Source organism: Octopus sinensis, linkage group LG5, assembly GCF_006345805.1.
Source record: "Octopus sinensis linkage group LG5, ASM634580v1, whole genome shotgun sequence".
NCBI lineage: Eukaryota > Metazoa > Mollusca > Cephalopoda > Octopoda > Octopodidae > Octopus > Octopus sinensis.
In genome coordinates, this window is record NC_043001.1 from 25,030,056 (window position 1) to 25,047,487 (window position 17,432).

The following is a 17,432-nucleotide window of genomic DNA, read 5'->3' on the forward strand; positions in this document are numbered from 1 at the left end:
AGGATAAAATTTCAAATTAAATATTTAGATTTAGAAAATATTAGCTTTTATTAAAACTAAAAATTTTATTACAAGTTATTACTTCTATTTGTTATAACTTGTTTCTTCTATCAAAAATAAAAAAATAACTCAAAATATTTTTTGCACTTTAAAAAAATCATTTTTTTAATTATTAATTAATAATTAGAAATTTGAAAATTGGGTATAAAAAATAATAGTAGTACATAATTAGTCAGTACAATAAACAGAATAATACAAAAATTATATATTACAGTAAAATCTACCTATAACAACAAATTCACAGTAAAATTTGCTTGAGTTATTGCCAAGTCTTCACATTTTTAGTCTTGACCCAATACCTATTTTTTACATAATGAATTTGCCTACCATATATACTATTCCACTTTGCATAAAACTTTAGCTATATTGGTACTTCTGGCTCTCATTTTTAAGTATTCTAGTGTGTCAATATTTTAACAAAATGATGGTGCCTTTTTTTAATTATAATGTTACTTTGTAAATTAAAATCAAATGATTTTTAATATTCAAATTTTATCCTTAGCTGCAATATTTTAAGTAAAAATTTTCTTTTTCTGTACTTTAGCATATGAAATATCTTGTCCTGAACTTTTCCAAGTGTAATAACTTGTCCTGTACTTTTCCAGATTTATAATCTTAAGATTATTATTTCTCATGCTTGCATTTTTCTATGTAATCCATGTTTTTTCCAGGCTATGCTATTATGCTAATTAATGTGTCAGATGTGTCAATTAGCGATGTCATTGATAATTTTTTCCTTATCTCAATGATGTCGCTGATGTGTATTAAAAGTCACCTTATAGAATTATATTCATAAAAAAGTATAGAACTATATTATCACCCTCAAATTTGAGAAACAAACACACATAACTATTTTTCTTTTAAAACTTCCTTGCATGAGATTGATACCATGAAATTTTTCGAAATGAGCTCTATCCTTTAAGCTTAATTAGAATATGGTTTGATTTTAAAATAAAAAAGTTAATTATACTTAAATCCAATTTTTTGCCTTATATTTTTTCATGATATTTTACCTCACAACTTTTTTGATACAAATTTTTGTTGCATGAGATCAAAGTATGAAATTCTTCATGCTTTCTTCTATCATTGAAGCTAAGATAAATATATTTTGCTTTTAAAATAAGGAAGTTATTTAGATCTAAACTTGATTGGTGGTGTTCCTTACTCTCCGAGAACATTGCTACAAATTTTGATGTAAACTTTTTTCTACTGGACCAAATCTCAATTTTTTTAATGCCAAAATGTAGTACGGACCACTCCTCTTCAAAAATGTTAACAGTTTTCAATTTGGTCAAGAACTGAATTAGCGACATGCTCAGAAAGATGTTGCGAGTAAAGTGTGGCCTTAAAAATATTTTTCAACTATTACCATAGTTGAATGATTTTTATTCGATTGTCTTTAAATAAACACAAATTTAAAAACACCTATGTCTCATACAGGAAGATCCACATATCTGTCATAATGTTGAATTATGTATATGCTATTCATGCCAGAAATTTGGCTGATAAAATGGAGGAGAACTGGAAAGAATATACTGATAAAAAAAAAACAGCCTCACCACTTATAGATCTCTGTACAATAATCTTGAAGAAGCATCTTGAATATTTCTTACTGTCATACAGTAAAAAAACACTCGGAGCCATTTTTAATAATAACTCAGTTTAACGTGGAAGAGTATGAAGAGAAAGATCTCCTTTATATCAAACCAACACAAAAGAGAGTATAGACAACCTGAAGCATCCAAGCAATTTGAATCAATTTTGGTATATTCATGAAATATGTTCCTATTTCCATTGTCAGTTTTGGTTGCATAAAAATCTCTATATATGTTATTTAAATCTTCTTGAATAATAAATAAGACACCAACTTAAGCTTTGAGCATGCATAATACCAGTTTCATTGGTTCATTAGCATCAAGGTTTACATTTATTGAAAAATGTATTTGTCTCTAGGTGGATGAAATTATTTCCTATTGAGGATAAATTTAATTGCAAATTTTACTCCTGGACAAATGATTAAAGATTTTTAATCGATAAAATTTACATTATTTCCAACTTTATGTAAGATTTAAAAAATTATATATTCTAGTAAGAAATATTCAGAGCAGTACATTTTAAAACAATGTTGTTCTTCATTATCATTCATAGCCAAATTTATGTTTGTATACTTATTTTTCCCAGAGCATCATTGGGTTTTAATCATTATTTTTCTTATAAGTGGTTTACTTTTTTCTTACTGTTTTAGCTGAAAAGCTCGAAGAAGAAAAATGATGATGTATATGTTGTTCTATATAATTTTAAAGCCAAAGAAAAAGATGACTTGGATCTCAGGTAATTATAAAATAATTTTTCTCAAACACGAAATCTGGGAAAATTCATAATTACTTCAAACCCTTTTAATACTAATCCACCTGAAACTGCCCCTGGTTCTACACCACAAACTCCCAGTTTTAAAGGGATCTAAATTAAAACCTCTCAGCAAAATTTCATGTTAATTTGTTTCTTTTTAAAATTAATTGAAAAAAAGATAATGTATTTCAACAGAAATACAGTAACAAAGGGTTAAGGAAATATTTTCTTTCCTTTCACTCATTCATACAGTCACATATATGTATTTACATACAGAAATATGCACACATACAATTCCACTCATACACACAGTCACTCGCTTTCTCCCATATATACACACAAACATAAATGTACATGATGTCTACTGCTTTCTGTTAAGTCTAGTTTTCTTTTATATAAATTTTTTCAATTCCGCTTTCTATTGACCAGTTAGAAACTATTCTGAAGTGCTCTGATACAAATCTTTAGAAAGTGGCGGTAGTTATCAATTAGGAATAATAATTTCTCTTTATTCAACAGTCAAACCTCAATACCCTTCAGCTATGTCATGGAATATAAGACAAATCAAGAATAGTACATTATTTTTTAAAGAAAATTGGATGAAAAATCAAATAGTTTTCTTTAAAAAGGAAGCTAAATTAATTCAAGTAGAAACATAGACTAACACTATTGAATTCATTAGAATGAAATCAATATTTTCCAAACATTATTCCATTGAGTGTTGAATATATTGTATCTGTCTTCACACCTGACTACAACAGCTGTCACAATCCATCTGCTGCCCCCACCCATTTCAGTTCTGCCATTCACCACTTGACACTGTGTAAAACAGAACCAGCCCCCATCACCATCTGGACAATATTTAGTTGATCAGCAAAGATCAGTACTCATGTTATACCCACCACTATACCCAATCAGCAACTTAGAAGTAGCAGTAGAAATTGGGTGTGACATGAATTATGAACACCTACTACAAAAAGGCATGGCTACCATTCTACAAAGGTGCTAACACTCCACCAACATCTATAAAACACTGAGCTCTAAATGGTCTTCAATGTGATATGGCTTACGGCCATATTACGTTGATCACTAAAGTTAGCAACGTCGAGCCTAATTAGTACTTAGATGGGTGACCGCTTGGGAAACCTAGATGCTGTAAGCGTCACACATTTTTAGACACAGGAGTGGCTGTGTAGTAAGTAGCTTGCTTACCAACGATATGGTTCTGGGTTCAGTCCTACTGCATGTCACCTTGGCAAGTGTCTTCTACTATAGCCTCAGGCTGATCAAAGCCTTGTGAGTGGATTTGGTAGACAGAAACTGAAAGCCCGTCGTATATGTATGTATGTGTGTGTATATGTATGTGTGTCTGTTTGTCCCCCCAACATCGCTTGACAACCGATGCTGCAGTGTTTATGTCCCTGTCACTTGGAACCAAGTTGTGATGCACCGTGGTGTCTGGTGCTCATCTTTTGGTTGGAATATCACTAACAGATATGATATTCTAATCAAAGCTAAGTTTTCTGTTCGTGGCTCAATTACAAAAATAGCAAAGAAGCATTGAATGTTGTGCAAAACTTCTGCTATCTGAGGAGCTTTCTCTCCATCCATGTGAATGATGAATCACAACACAGACAGGGAAATATAAGCATTACCTTCAGAAGACTGCATCACAGACTTGAGCTAGACCATGGAATTGGCATTAACACAAAAATGTGTACATGTGAAACAGTTTTGGTAGCCATATTTTTATACAGAAGTATAAAAATATACTACAAGGGAGTCAGTCCAGCGGCACTGGCAACGACCTCACTCAAATGTTTTGTTCATGTGCCACTGGCACAAGTGCCAGTAAGGTGATGCTGGTAACGATCACGCTCAAACGGTGCTTTTTACATGCCATTTGTATATTATTTACTAAAACAACTTCCAGATATTCTAAATTTCAGAACTACCACCATCTATCTCCAACTGTTTAGATCCTTGGCCTTTTGTCTTGAAATGGAGTGGGGGGGGATATTGATTAGTTCCTCTATTCTACAGTGAATATCTTCCAGATACTCTGTTCATCTATACCCAGCAAGATGCTCTTACACTGCTTTTTTGATCTTACGGTATAGCATACAAACCACCTTTCTTATTCAATGAACATATGACACACAGATTAGTTTCTTTCACTTTCACTCTCTCTCTCTCTCTCTCTCTCTCTCTCTCCTCTCTCTCTCTCTCTCTCTCTCTCTCTCCTATCAAATTTAAATTATTCTTTTATTTTCAACATTTTTAGAGCTGGATGGCGTATTTCAGTTCTCGAAAGTTCCAAGAAAGATTGGTGGAAAGTAAGTAATGAGTCAAAAGAAATATAAATATCATTTTTTAACGACTTTACATCCTGTTGCATGTTAGTGTACGTATGATTTGTTATGTTGACAATTTCAAAAGAAAAAGGCACAATGCGAGAGAGATAATCCCAGAGAGAAACAATTGAATGTATCAATATTCATTAACAGAGAAGGATAAAGACTTTGATTTAAGAAGTTAGATAATCCAAAGAAATGTATAGCATTATAGTAAGCTTTACAGCAGATTAATCTTCTTTTTATCTGTTTTTATCAAAAGTTGCCAAAAGTGTTGTCATGGGTACAATAGATATGCTACTGCTCAAATGCTTACCAAAATGCTTTGGGGAATGTATTTATTTTTATTCAACAGAACTGAAAAGTAAAATTTGAATGTATCAAAATTACAAATTATAATTACATATTATTCTTATGATTCTGCCATTTTCAGGGTAAATGTAATGGTAAAGTCGGACATTTTCCTGCTGCCTATGTAGAACGTCTTCAACCAGGTCAGCGAATTTTCCAAGTTACCAGTCCAGTTCATATTACTGAAGGGGCTGTTGATGTACGTTTCCACAAAGATCAGGTAAAGCCAATTTTCTTAAATTTCTTCAAAATACTTGGCAGAATCATTAGCACCTTGGACAAAAGGTTTAGCAGCATCTCACCTATAACTTTACTTTCTGAGTTCAAATACAATCAAAGTTAATTTTGCCTTTCATTCTTTCAAGATTGATAAAATAAAGTACCATCAAGTACTGGGTTGATGTAATCAATTATTCACATCCCCTAAAATTACTGGCTTTGTGCCAAAATTTAAAACAATTATTATTATTAATGGTCGTCGCCAGTGCCGCTGGACTGGCTCCTGTGCAGGTGGCACATAAAAAACACCATTTGGGCGTGGCCGTTGCCAGTACCACCAAACTGGCCCTCATGCCGGTGGCACATAAAAGCACCCACTACACTCTCAGAGTGGTTGGCGTTAGGAAGGGCATCCAGCTGTAGAAACTCTGCCAGACCAGATTGGAGTCTGGTTCGCCAGACCTCAGTCAAATCGTCCAACCCATGCTAGCATGGAAAGCAGACGTTGAATGATGATGGTGGTGGGCTGGTAGAATTAAGGTATCAAACAAAATACTTTTGCATTTAAACCTTCTTGAATTGATAAAGCAAAGTACCAATCAAGTCCTGGAGTTCATGGTATCAACTGTCCCTTACCTATCCCTAATATAATTCAATGACCTTTAGAATATTTACTCACTTCTAGGCACAGGAGTTGCTGTGTGGTAAATAGCTTGCTTATGAACCACATGGTTCCGGGTTCAGTCCCACTGCGTGGCACCTTGGGCAAGTGTCTTCTACTATAGCCTCGGGCTGACCAAAGCCTTGTGAGTGGATTTGGTAGACGGAAACTGAAAGAAGCCCGTCGTGTATATATATATATATATATTATATATATATATATATATATATATATATGTGTGTGTGTGTGTGTTTGTCTTTCCCAACATCACTTGACAACCGATGCTGGTGTGTTTACGTCCCCATTACTTAGCGGTTTGGCAATAGAGACTGATAGAATAAGTACTAGGCTTACATAGAATAAGTCCTGGGGTTGATTTGCTCTACTAAAGGCGGTGCTCCAGCATGGCCACAGTCAAATGACTGAAATAAGTAAAAGATTATATGTAGTCAAGATTTTCCAAATTCTGCTTATAGTTTGTAAGCATAAAGCAAATAACCCTTTTATATTCAATTCAATTGAATATTTAATACATTACTTATTATAGGTGCAGGTCAACCAATGCCTTATGAGTGAATTTTATAAACAGAAATATTCTGAAGTCCATTGTATGTGAGTGTGTGAATGCTTGCATTCTGCACTCCACATAAAAAGACACTTAGCTACAAACAGTGAGGTTTTTCTGGCATTCCTTGCCAATAAACTTGAATATCTGACTGTAAGAAACAGTGCTTCAGTAATAAGTATCCATCTAATTCATACTGGTATGGAAAAACAGACATAAAAACGTAATAACAAAATAAATTATCAGTTATATTTTTGGCACAGACTGAGCTGAAGTTTACTTGATGTCAGAGATAATCTGTATAAACATACCAAAGAGCCAAACAGTGGGCAAATTTGAATGACCAGCAAGTTTGATATTCAGTATTTTGTTGTTCACCTCAGGATCAGCACTGATCAGACAAACCTATTATCAAAAATATTCCACCCATGACCATTCTGTCTATTTTAGTTTATTTAGGACTACATTGTCCAATATGTTTTTCCACTTTCAAAATAAGAGATGACCCAAAGGGGATTTAATTGTTATTCATAACAAAGCAAACAGCTTTGTATACTTTTCTCATTGACTCCAAATATTTAATATGTTTAAGTGGGATATAGTATTAGTAAAGATTCAAATACTGGAGTTGATGAAGACACTGGTTAAAAAGATGAAGTAGGTCAAATGTACTGGGAATGTCAATAGAAAAGTCAGATGCTATGGTAGAGAATAGTTGGTTCTTGCTGATAACAGGCAAAGATTTCACCTTCTACATCAATGAGTAGAATGTGAAGGCTAAATGGAACTATAAAGACTAAATTCTCTGTATTGGATTAAGTTGTAGATTTTAAATATCTGATTGATGACTTGAAGCACAAAAAGTCAGATCAGAGAATTAAAGAATGGTTAGAATAGATAGGTGGGTAGGTAATCTTGGTGTAATTGGATATACAGGCTTTCACTCATTGTAACTTTGGTGAATTTAAATAGATACAGAGATCGTGATTTTTTTTTTAAATTGTGTAGACCATAGCTAAACTTGTATTTTACATCATTCAACCTGATCATCAAACAACTTACAAGCAAGTTTACAATACTGTAAATGTAGGATTCATTGCTTTATCAGCGAATTTTACACAATTTCTTCTTGTTTTTTTATAGATTGTTCTCCAAGTGGGTGAAGAACTAAACGGAAGTATATTAGTGAAGTCCATGAACAACCGACAAGCCAACTGTCCACTGAAGTACCTTTTAGAAGTATGAGAAAGATACCAGATAGATTTTATGAGCATCTTTCTAAAACTAAGAGTACTCAATCAGCCATTACTTGATACTAAAATAGATTGTTTTTATCAAGGTTTCAATTTGTAACCATTTTCTTACAGGTCTAATATTTTTCTTCCTCAATTGAAGAGTTTTATGTCAAAGTTTAACACAAAGAGAAGGATTTGCATAACAACTACAATTTTCTTCAATTTTGGCAGTTTATCAGAATGACCATATTAGAATAAATGTGGTGCACAGGAAATATAATTGAAATTATATTTTTGTAAATATTGTTATAAATTATATTGCTTGTTAAATTACTTTTGATGAGGCTACTTAAAAATGTACTCCTCGTTATATATACATTGGCTAAAATTTACTTACCAACTGAATAACAAATTGACAAAATATTAGCTATTTTAACTTGCATTGATTGCAAGATAAATTTGGAATAAAAATGGAAAAACAATCCTATTATAAAATAATTTTCCATTTCAGAATATTAACAAACATATTCAGCTTTAATGAAAAGGGTGGGGGGATTGACAGAATCATTACAAAGTCTGACAAAATGCCTTGTGGAATTTGCTCTAGCTCTTTATGGTCTGAGTTCAAATCATGCTAAAGTCAACTTTGCCTTTTATCCCTCCTCGGTTGATAAAATAAAGTACCAACTGAGCACTTTACAGGGGTTGATTTAATCAACTAACTACTTCCCCAAATGTGTGGCCTTGGGCCTACATTAGAAACAATTATTACATTTTCCAACCAACTTGTTATTTTTGCTTTGTTTTTGTGCTTTGTTGTTGGCACATTTTAATGCTTTGACTGAATTGAAGAAGTTAAATTTAAAATCTGAAACCTTTATCAAATTAGCATAAAGCAAAAGTTTTGCTCACGTTACTTCAATTTTGCCTATTTAGTGCATTTCAAAGTTCGCTAATATCTGTTTATTAAAAAAATAATTACTTACTGCGATTAAGTATTCCAGCTAATTTTAGATTCAAATTTATGATATATTTAAAAATAATGCTACAACCAAATTATAATCTTCATTGGAAATATTTTATATTCTTCCTCAGTAGAATTTAAATGCAGCATTAATAAATAAATATCGTTAAATTATATAGAAAACTTTAAACAAAAGATAAATTCTTTTTTTAAAAGTTGCTATTTAAAAATAAAAGAGTGGGAAATATCTATTTGTTGTATATCATTAAAATACAGTTATCTACCGACAGAAAATGTGTTTAATTTGAATTTTTAAAAAAAATATGATCTTTTCTAAATATCAGTTTAGAACTAAATGTAAAGTGGCAAGCATAATTTTGCTATACTTTGAACCATTGTTAGATTCTAAAAAAATCTGAGGATTTCCAAAATTAGATGAGAGTCCTTTCAAAATAACTAACACAATAAAAAGAAAACTTGTTTGCTAATAAAGAGTCTAAAGTATTTTCAAATACAACAAAAGAGTAAAACAAGGATTGGCATGACCACTATCTTGGCCATATTCTATTTTTATGTTACAATCTTGATTTTTTTTGATTGGGTTGTTAAATTTTAAGTGTACAAAAGCAAAGCAAAATTGTTATTTGCTTGAAAGATGTAATAACTAAAGCCATTCTCTAAAATCAATTCTACATCCCTAAAATAACTTCATTTTTACAAAAAAAATATTCAACGCTAAACATTCGTAATACTGGGGCCATTCTTTATAAAATCATCAATAGTTAACCTCTACTTAATCATGTAAGTAATCATTATAAATTTAATCACTGAATAATTTTTACAGTGTATATGTGTGTGCGTGCATATATATATATATATATATATATATATATTTAAAGAGAGAGAGTCAGCCAGTATAATACAGAGATGCTTAATACAGAAAACATGAAGTGTTCAAATGATTTGAACTTACTCTCTGAAGTCTTTATCAATGACTAAGTGAGTCTGTGAGGTAAAGAGTGACTATAAGAGAAATCCAAGTGAGCAGATATGGAGATACTGATATAGATACATGCCATTGAGCTTGATATATAAAATATACATACATATATACATATAAATATTTATACAGGGATATATATGCAGAGAGAAACAAAACCTGAAAATATTCAGATGTACACTCATGTATAAGCATATAGATATTTATATCACCATGATATATCGTTAGCCACTAGACACATTTTTTTTCTCTCCTTGTTTTTTCTGTGTCCCTTTCTGTAGAAAAGCATAGGCTTGAAATGTAAAAGACTTTTTCTATTCCTGAGCATTATGCTAATACATCTGTTTGTTTTGTACACCACCTGTCTTCGTATTTTGTTTTTTTCGTAAACTCTCCCTAGATATTTATATAGTTATGGAACAAATTTACATGGAGTGCAAAGAATATAGAAAACTAAGGGGAGAAGGCATGGTATTTCAAGTCTTGTTTTCAGGTGCTCAGGATTACATAGCAGTTGTAATATGCAGATGAAGTGAGTAAAAAGTTAAAGATATACAATCAGTAGTGGATGCATATAAACATTATTGTAAAACTGGCCTCCATCATTGCTGATCTTTCCACCCTGATAACAGAGACAGGTTTCACGGTAATATTTATATGTATCTACAACTGGTTGCATGTCTTTGACTTTTTTGCACACTCCATCTACATATTACAACTATTACATAATTCCGAGCACCCAGAAACAACTAAGTCTTGAAATATCTCCCCTTCTCTGTGTAAAGACCTAATTGCTTCATGAGTATTCATATTCTGAATATTTTCAGGTTTTGTTTCTCTCTGTATGTATATCCCTATATATATTTTTACATGTGTATGTATGTATATTTTTTATATCAAGCCCAAGCATGTTTATCTACATCTCTCTCTTTCTCTCTCTCTCATATATATATATAGGGTAAAGAATTATTAATCTAATAAATCTTACCAAGCAGTTTTCGGTATGGAAAATAACCATATTCGGTAAAAACTTATACAAAAGTTTTTATATATAATTATAACAATAATCAAGGGTTTAGCAACAAGTTGCTTGACCACATACTGAAAATTTTAGAAATAGCAGCCAAAGAAATAGCAAACTTTTGGCTGCTATTTCTAAAAATTTTCGGTATGTGGTCAAGCAACTTGTTGCTAAACCCTTGATTATTGTTATAAAGATATATATATATCACACACACTGCACATCAGTCATTTTTTGAAGTAAACTCCACAGATTTCTGAGCATTCTGATAAATAGAACTGAGAATATCTCATTAATTTTGTTAATGATTACCTCAACAATATTTCCATTTTGGGGTTTTTTCCCTGTTTATTTGTATGTAGACCTTTGTTTTCATTGGTTATCAGTTCAGAATCATTAACATACTGACTGAGTTTTAAAAGAAGAAACATTTCCAAACAAACAACTTTTGTTTTTAAACTATCAATCAAAACAATTTAGTAACTGAAACACTTTCTTGAATGATTTGTTTCCCCAGAAAGAAAAACAATTATAATTCTTTTGATTTTATAGAAATAGTTTTTCTCATTGATACAAATATCCTTCTTTTGTCCAAAGATTAATCATATGTATATATACACTCACAGACAACAGCCACGAATTTAAATTTGGTTTATTTTAATTAGGTTAGCTACTTAACATATTTTTTTACAATAATCCATGTAAATTTCAATTCTTAATCAAAACTTTTCTTTTTATTGACAATGATAACTACTCACAAGTTTTTATATGTTCTCGACTTGTTTAATATTTTTAACTTATATATGTGTTTTACTTGTCTCTTATTTTTATTTCCATTTTTTCTTTTTTTTTCCACAATGAAAAATCATTTTTATATATCCAAGATTCTTTAGCTTGGATTACTGATATTAATTTGTTTTATAGAAATCTATTTAAATATTATTTCAAAACTAAATGCAGTATTTTTGGCATATATATAATAGCCACTATATCTCTAACTCACACTAAAGTAGTAAGTTGACTGGTATTTCTTAACAGTTTGATTTTGCTGACAAACTGGTTTATATAATAATATTTGAAACCAAAGCAAGGAACTGTATATATATATATATATATATATATTGCTATATTTTGGATGTAAGTTTTAAAGCAATACTTATTCATGCTATTTAACAAACAACCTAAATCTAAATAAATTTCTCTTAATTTTCACTTTATTCAAACCATAAGCATTTGTTCTATAACCTAATCATCTGTTTAATAAATTTTTGTATATGATGAACAGCGAGCCAATTCTCAGCAGTTTTCAGCAAGTCAGAGTCTGTTGTTCCCTTTGAAGTAAGTTTCAAACTGCTCAATTTCTAACTAAGCTTGGACTGAAACTCTGAGTAAATTTGGACACAGTATAGAGTGAAACAATTCTTGTTTTTTTTTTTTGTATTTCAAACAATAAGTTTAATTCTTAGATATGAAACATTTTAAAATTGTCACTCACTTAATTTTAATAATGGAGCCAAAGAAAAATCAGAAAAAATTATTTGTATAAATCTGAGAATTTCTAAAAGAACAGAAGAATGGTGCTAACATTTATAAGTTAGACACATTTCTTTGCAACTTATCTTTGTTTCAAACAGAATTTTCTGGCTTTTTATTTACATCTTTTTGGCAGCTCTTTTCACATTCTCTTTAATTACAATGGTTTTGACAACTAAATTAAGGGTTTTTTTCTTATCTAATTTGGTGATACCAATGACGTTGCTATAGATTTTGTACTTCAGCCTTAACTTATATTTTGGCAAAGTGGTCTATTATGAATGTGATCCTTTTTTTATGTGACTTACAGAAAGCACTAACACTTTTCATTGGCTAAATGGAAGTTCCTTTTGGTGAGGCTTATTACAACTGCTTTCTATTAAAATATTGTTTAGGATTTTCATCAAAAAACTATTTAACCTTAAGCTTAAAGACACAAATACCAGAAATTTATTTCATCTTTCAATTAATATCTTAGAGTATTATTCTTTGACTCAGGCTATGCTCCTGATTGTTAATCAGTTTTCCACTGCTAATTATAAATATTTGTTGATAATTTCCTTTTTTGTGGATACTATTTGAACAAATGTGTCTTTATTTTCCCCTGCAAAATAATATAATGATAAATATGTGCATATACATGCACACATCTAAATGATAATAATTATATTATCAGATGTCCATAAGTCAGAAAAAAACACACACAATATCTGAAATCGAGCAGTATATTGATGATTAGGACATATAATTAGTCAGAGTGTCACTACCAGTTTCGTGCTGACTGTTGCACAAGGCAGTAGTTGACATGAAATATTCTGACCTGTTATGTAATCAATAATATAGTACACAATGATATATATAATGTTTAACAAATATGCAATGCAATACAGGCCAAAGACAAGCTAACAAAATATAGTAACATACATTTAAGCTTACACTAGAGATGTGAAAATACATATACAAAGATATTAGCATGAGCAAGAGAGGGATAGAGAAAATCATAAAATCTAGAGCATCGATTTAATTTTCAATTGAACTGTTTCATTTTACATAAACCTTACACTTTCACTTTCTAGCCACCATAGGTTGTAGAAGCTATCTACTGTATTTAGCAAGCTATCTTTAGTAATCCATAGGCTTTATTTTGAGGGACTACACCTAAATACTTTTACATTTTTCATCTTATGATCTGGTCCTTGTCATTCTGCCAAAAAATCACTACACAATACTGAGTTTCTAATAACTCACTTAACTGCTCACATACTAAGAATTAAACTCTATCCCATAAATACTTATTATTCTAGAGCCCAAACAATTTTCAGTCTTAACAGAATATGTTGCAATTCTTGCCTTCATACTTTCAAAATTGTCTTGTAGAATACTAGTACAGTCTCTTAAGAGATGGTTTTCATCATTATAATCATTGACTGATTTAAGTCTTGTTAAATGACAAATAATTTGTAAATTACCTCCTTTTTTAGCTTACTAAAATGATTTATTTTGGTGCCACATTTTTATAAAACTTTATTGCATGTTTCTTCAGTAAGATATTCAAACTGTGAAAAAGCTGATTAGCTGAATTTTCATGATATCCAAAAGCTTTAAGTGTTTCCTTAATCACAATAATATTTCTCTGTTTTTAATGTAACAAGGCACGTAACCTACATTAATTTTGTGAAACATTAAAGATTATTTATTTTTCATTAAATATCAGTATTCTATTTGCAGTACATTTGTTTGATACAATACCTCCAGTCTGATAGTTTTGGGAGATTTTAAGTTTATTTTTATTTGATTTCAAATATAATATTTGATGCTTGGTAGAAACCACAAGCTAATATTTCTTTTCTGCCAGCTATTGTAGTTTAAATCCTAATTTAATTCATTAATTTCTTTTAGTTACCCCAACCAGCAAAACAATCACTCTGCCCTCTCTGAAGTTACTGCCTGTTTGGTTTATGTGAATATAAATTTATATAAAATATTGATATCCATATAAATTCACCTACACAAGTTTGAATATAAGCATACATGCACATAAATTTGTTTGTGTGTTATATATTTGCATCCAAATACAAAGATATTCATGTAACTGTAAAACTATGTATACTAATTAAGTCATGCATAACAGTTTGTGTTTGTAATTTGTATAAATACAGTGAAAACTCTTTCATCCTTACATTCTTAATCATACTCTACAGGAGTATATTGTAAAGAACACTATTAAAGGTTCTACAGTGATATATCTATGTAAAATTGTAAACTTAGTTGATTTTCACTTATTTCCTTTGCTGAAGATTCTCTAGGTTTCTTATGAATCTAAAAAAAACTACTTTTTAATTTATCATATCCTGTTTTAGATTCTCGAGAGAAGAAAACTTGAAATTAGATATTTAAGATGTTAATATATTTAAATGTATTTTAACCTCAAGATGTAAGAGTTTCCAAACTGACATCCATGGGGACAATAGAATACAAGTTCTGCAACCATTTATTACTATTTTGACTCTTCTTATGCCTTCATCCACCAAGGTGTTTTCTTGCCTTTGCAGCAATTAATATGTAAATATTTTGTTAAGAAAATGTGTTATAAAATTAAAAGGAAGTAGTTCAAATAGGTTTACATATTTAATTTAATTTAATTTAATTTAATAGTTCATATAAGTGACAGTAAATACATGGAAGTAAATGACAATCAATCTCTTTTGTTAAATAATTGAAAAGATGGTTGCATTGTTTCATTACAGTTTGACTCAATATTTTAACAGATTTATAGTTAGATTAAGTCTAAGAATTTTTTTAATGTCCCCAATTTTGGTTCTTATTTAATAATATTATCTCTAAATACATTAAAAGAGAATATTTCATATTATTTTTTTTACTGGTGTTTACTCTAAGCTTCATTTATTTTGGCATATCTATTTACAAAACTAAAATGTCAATAAGAAAATTATTGAATTTTTTAAATAGAACTTAAGGGGAGTTTGTTTTTTTGTTTTTCTGTTGGTTTTCATTTATTTTTCTATTTGTCCCAAGCAAAAATATTTAAATACATAAAAAGTGTTGCTTTCCTTCATTATTTCTGATATTAGTTTTTCTTCTTTAGTTGTGAGCTAATCTACTTTGAAAATACACTTCAAAATGTTAAAATTATACAAAAAAAGTTAAAAAATAAAAAAATAAAAAAAAACATATGTTTATATGTCTTAATATGTGAAATTAAAACACAACTGTGTTTATGTTTTATTCTATTCATATTTCTTGCTTTCTTATAATTTTCTATTTCTTTGTGCAAAATAACTAAATTGATTACAAGAAGTTTTCAAAAATATTAATAAAATTACATCTAAACACAGCCATACTTTTAATTTCACATATAGGCATAGGAGATGGGGGTGGGTTTAATAAAATATTAACAAAAATTACAAATATATATTTTTTATAAATTGTGTAATCCCCCCTTTATATAACAGTCTATTAACCATACAACTCATAACTTACAAAATGTGATTCCAGGAAGAAATAAAACCCACTTAAAGTTATTCATAACATTTGCTATAATGGATCCAAAGGAAACCTTTTTGAGCATTTCTTGATAAAATAGTAGAATTCAAATTAGAGTTTTACAAATTTTATTTTTCCCGCACAACTGTAGTCTCTGTATTTGGTGGAACAGATTATAAACACGAAATTCTAGAACCAATTTGTTTACTAAAATTATAAATTGTTCTTTCTTCCTGGCCCCTATTTTCCTGCCTTAGTTTCCAATTTCTGCTTGGGTTTGTTACACAATTTTATAGAATAAGCACTTAGGATATTGACTATTTTCACTTTGATTTTCCCTATCATTTTTTAAAATTCAGCTAGCATTTTCTATCAGAAGTATCATCAGAGTGTTGAACAAACTGCCTCGTGGTATATAATTAGAGCTATAGGTTAAATTCCACTGAGGCTGACTCTGCTGTTCATACTTCTAAGATCTGTAAAATAAAGTACCACCTAATTTGAGACCCATCAAACACACCAACAAAGCTAAAATCTTCTTGCTTAAGTATTTGAAACAGTCACTGTTTCAGTGTTTCAACACATGTTTTACACATTATATGAGGTGTCCAAGCCTTGTCTTGATCACCCAGTTTCATGCCAATGTAAACTTTCTTCACAAAATCTGTGATTTTGTTTCGCTGCCTATGTAAAGTGTAATGTCTACAATTATAGCAGAAGACATCAGGACTGCTTTTGTATTTTCTTCTCTCACAACTAGCAAAATGGATTTCATTTTTGAAATCAGCATCCCAAAATTGCTGGGAAACATATCTCCAACACCAAACAACAAAAACCATGTTCCCTGCACAAAATTTTAGAACCAATTTTACACTGACATTGATATAATCAACTGATTCCCCTCTGAAAAATGTTGGACCTGGTACCAATGTGAAAAATTATTACTGGGGCTGTGAACTGGCGGAATCATTAGAAAACTAAACCAAATACCTAATGGCATTTAGTTATAATACTTTAAGTTATAAGTTCAGATTCCACCAAAGTCAATTTTGTCTTTCATTCCTCTGGGGTTGAAAAAGTAATGTACCGGTCAAGTACTGGAGTTGATGTTACTCAACTAGTCCCTCCCCTCAAAACTGTTGACTTTGTGTCTAAATTAGAAACAGCTATCATTTTTGAAGGTAATGAACTGACAGAATTGTTAGCACATCAAACGAAATGCTTAACAGTATTTCTTCAGGCTCTTTACATTCTAAGTTCAAATCTTGCCAAGGTCAACTTTTCCTTTTAGGATTGATAAAATAAAGTACTAGAATCAATGCAATTGACTTGCCTCTCCTCCCAAAATTGTTGGTTTTGTGCCAAAATTTGAAGCAATTATTATTATTATAGGTAGTGTTGGAAGAATCATTAGCATGCCAGGCAAAATGCTTAGCAGCATTTCATCTGTCTTTTCAACCTGAGTTATAATTCCACCAAGGCCAACTTTGCTTTTTATCCTTTCAAGGTCGATAAAATAGATACCTGTTAGGTACTTGGCCAAATGTAATCAACTTAATCTCTGCCCATAAATCGCTGGCCATGCAAAAACTCTGAAACTATAATTAGGGGTAGAG

General features: G+C 30.5%; 1 protein-coding gene across 1 annotated transcript in view; it reads left to right on the plus strand.

Annotated features, from left to right (window-relative positions):
• The window catches only part of LOC115211754, a 749,350-nt gene extending 740,546 nt beyond the window's left edge, over window positions 1-8,804 (plus strand). The window contains exons 24-27 of the mRNA XM_036503111.1: window positions 2,306-2,391; window positions 4,694-4,745; window positions 5,197-5,334; window positions 7,703-8,804. Of these exons, the coding sequence (XP_036359004.1) occupies window positions 2,306-2,391; window positions 4,694-4,745; window positions 5,197-5,334; window positions 7,703-7,804 (378 nt within the window). The 3' untranslated portion in view covers window positions 7,805-8,804. The remainder of the gene's footprint in view (window positions 1-2,305; window positions 2,392-4,693; window positions 4,746-5,196; window positions 5,335-7,702) is intronic.
• Window positions 8,805-17,432: the final 8,628 nt, after the last annotated feature.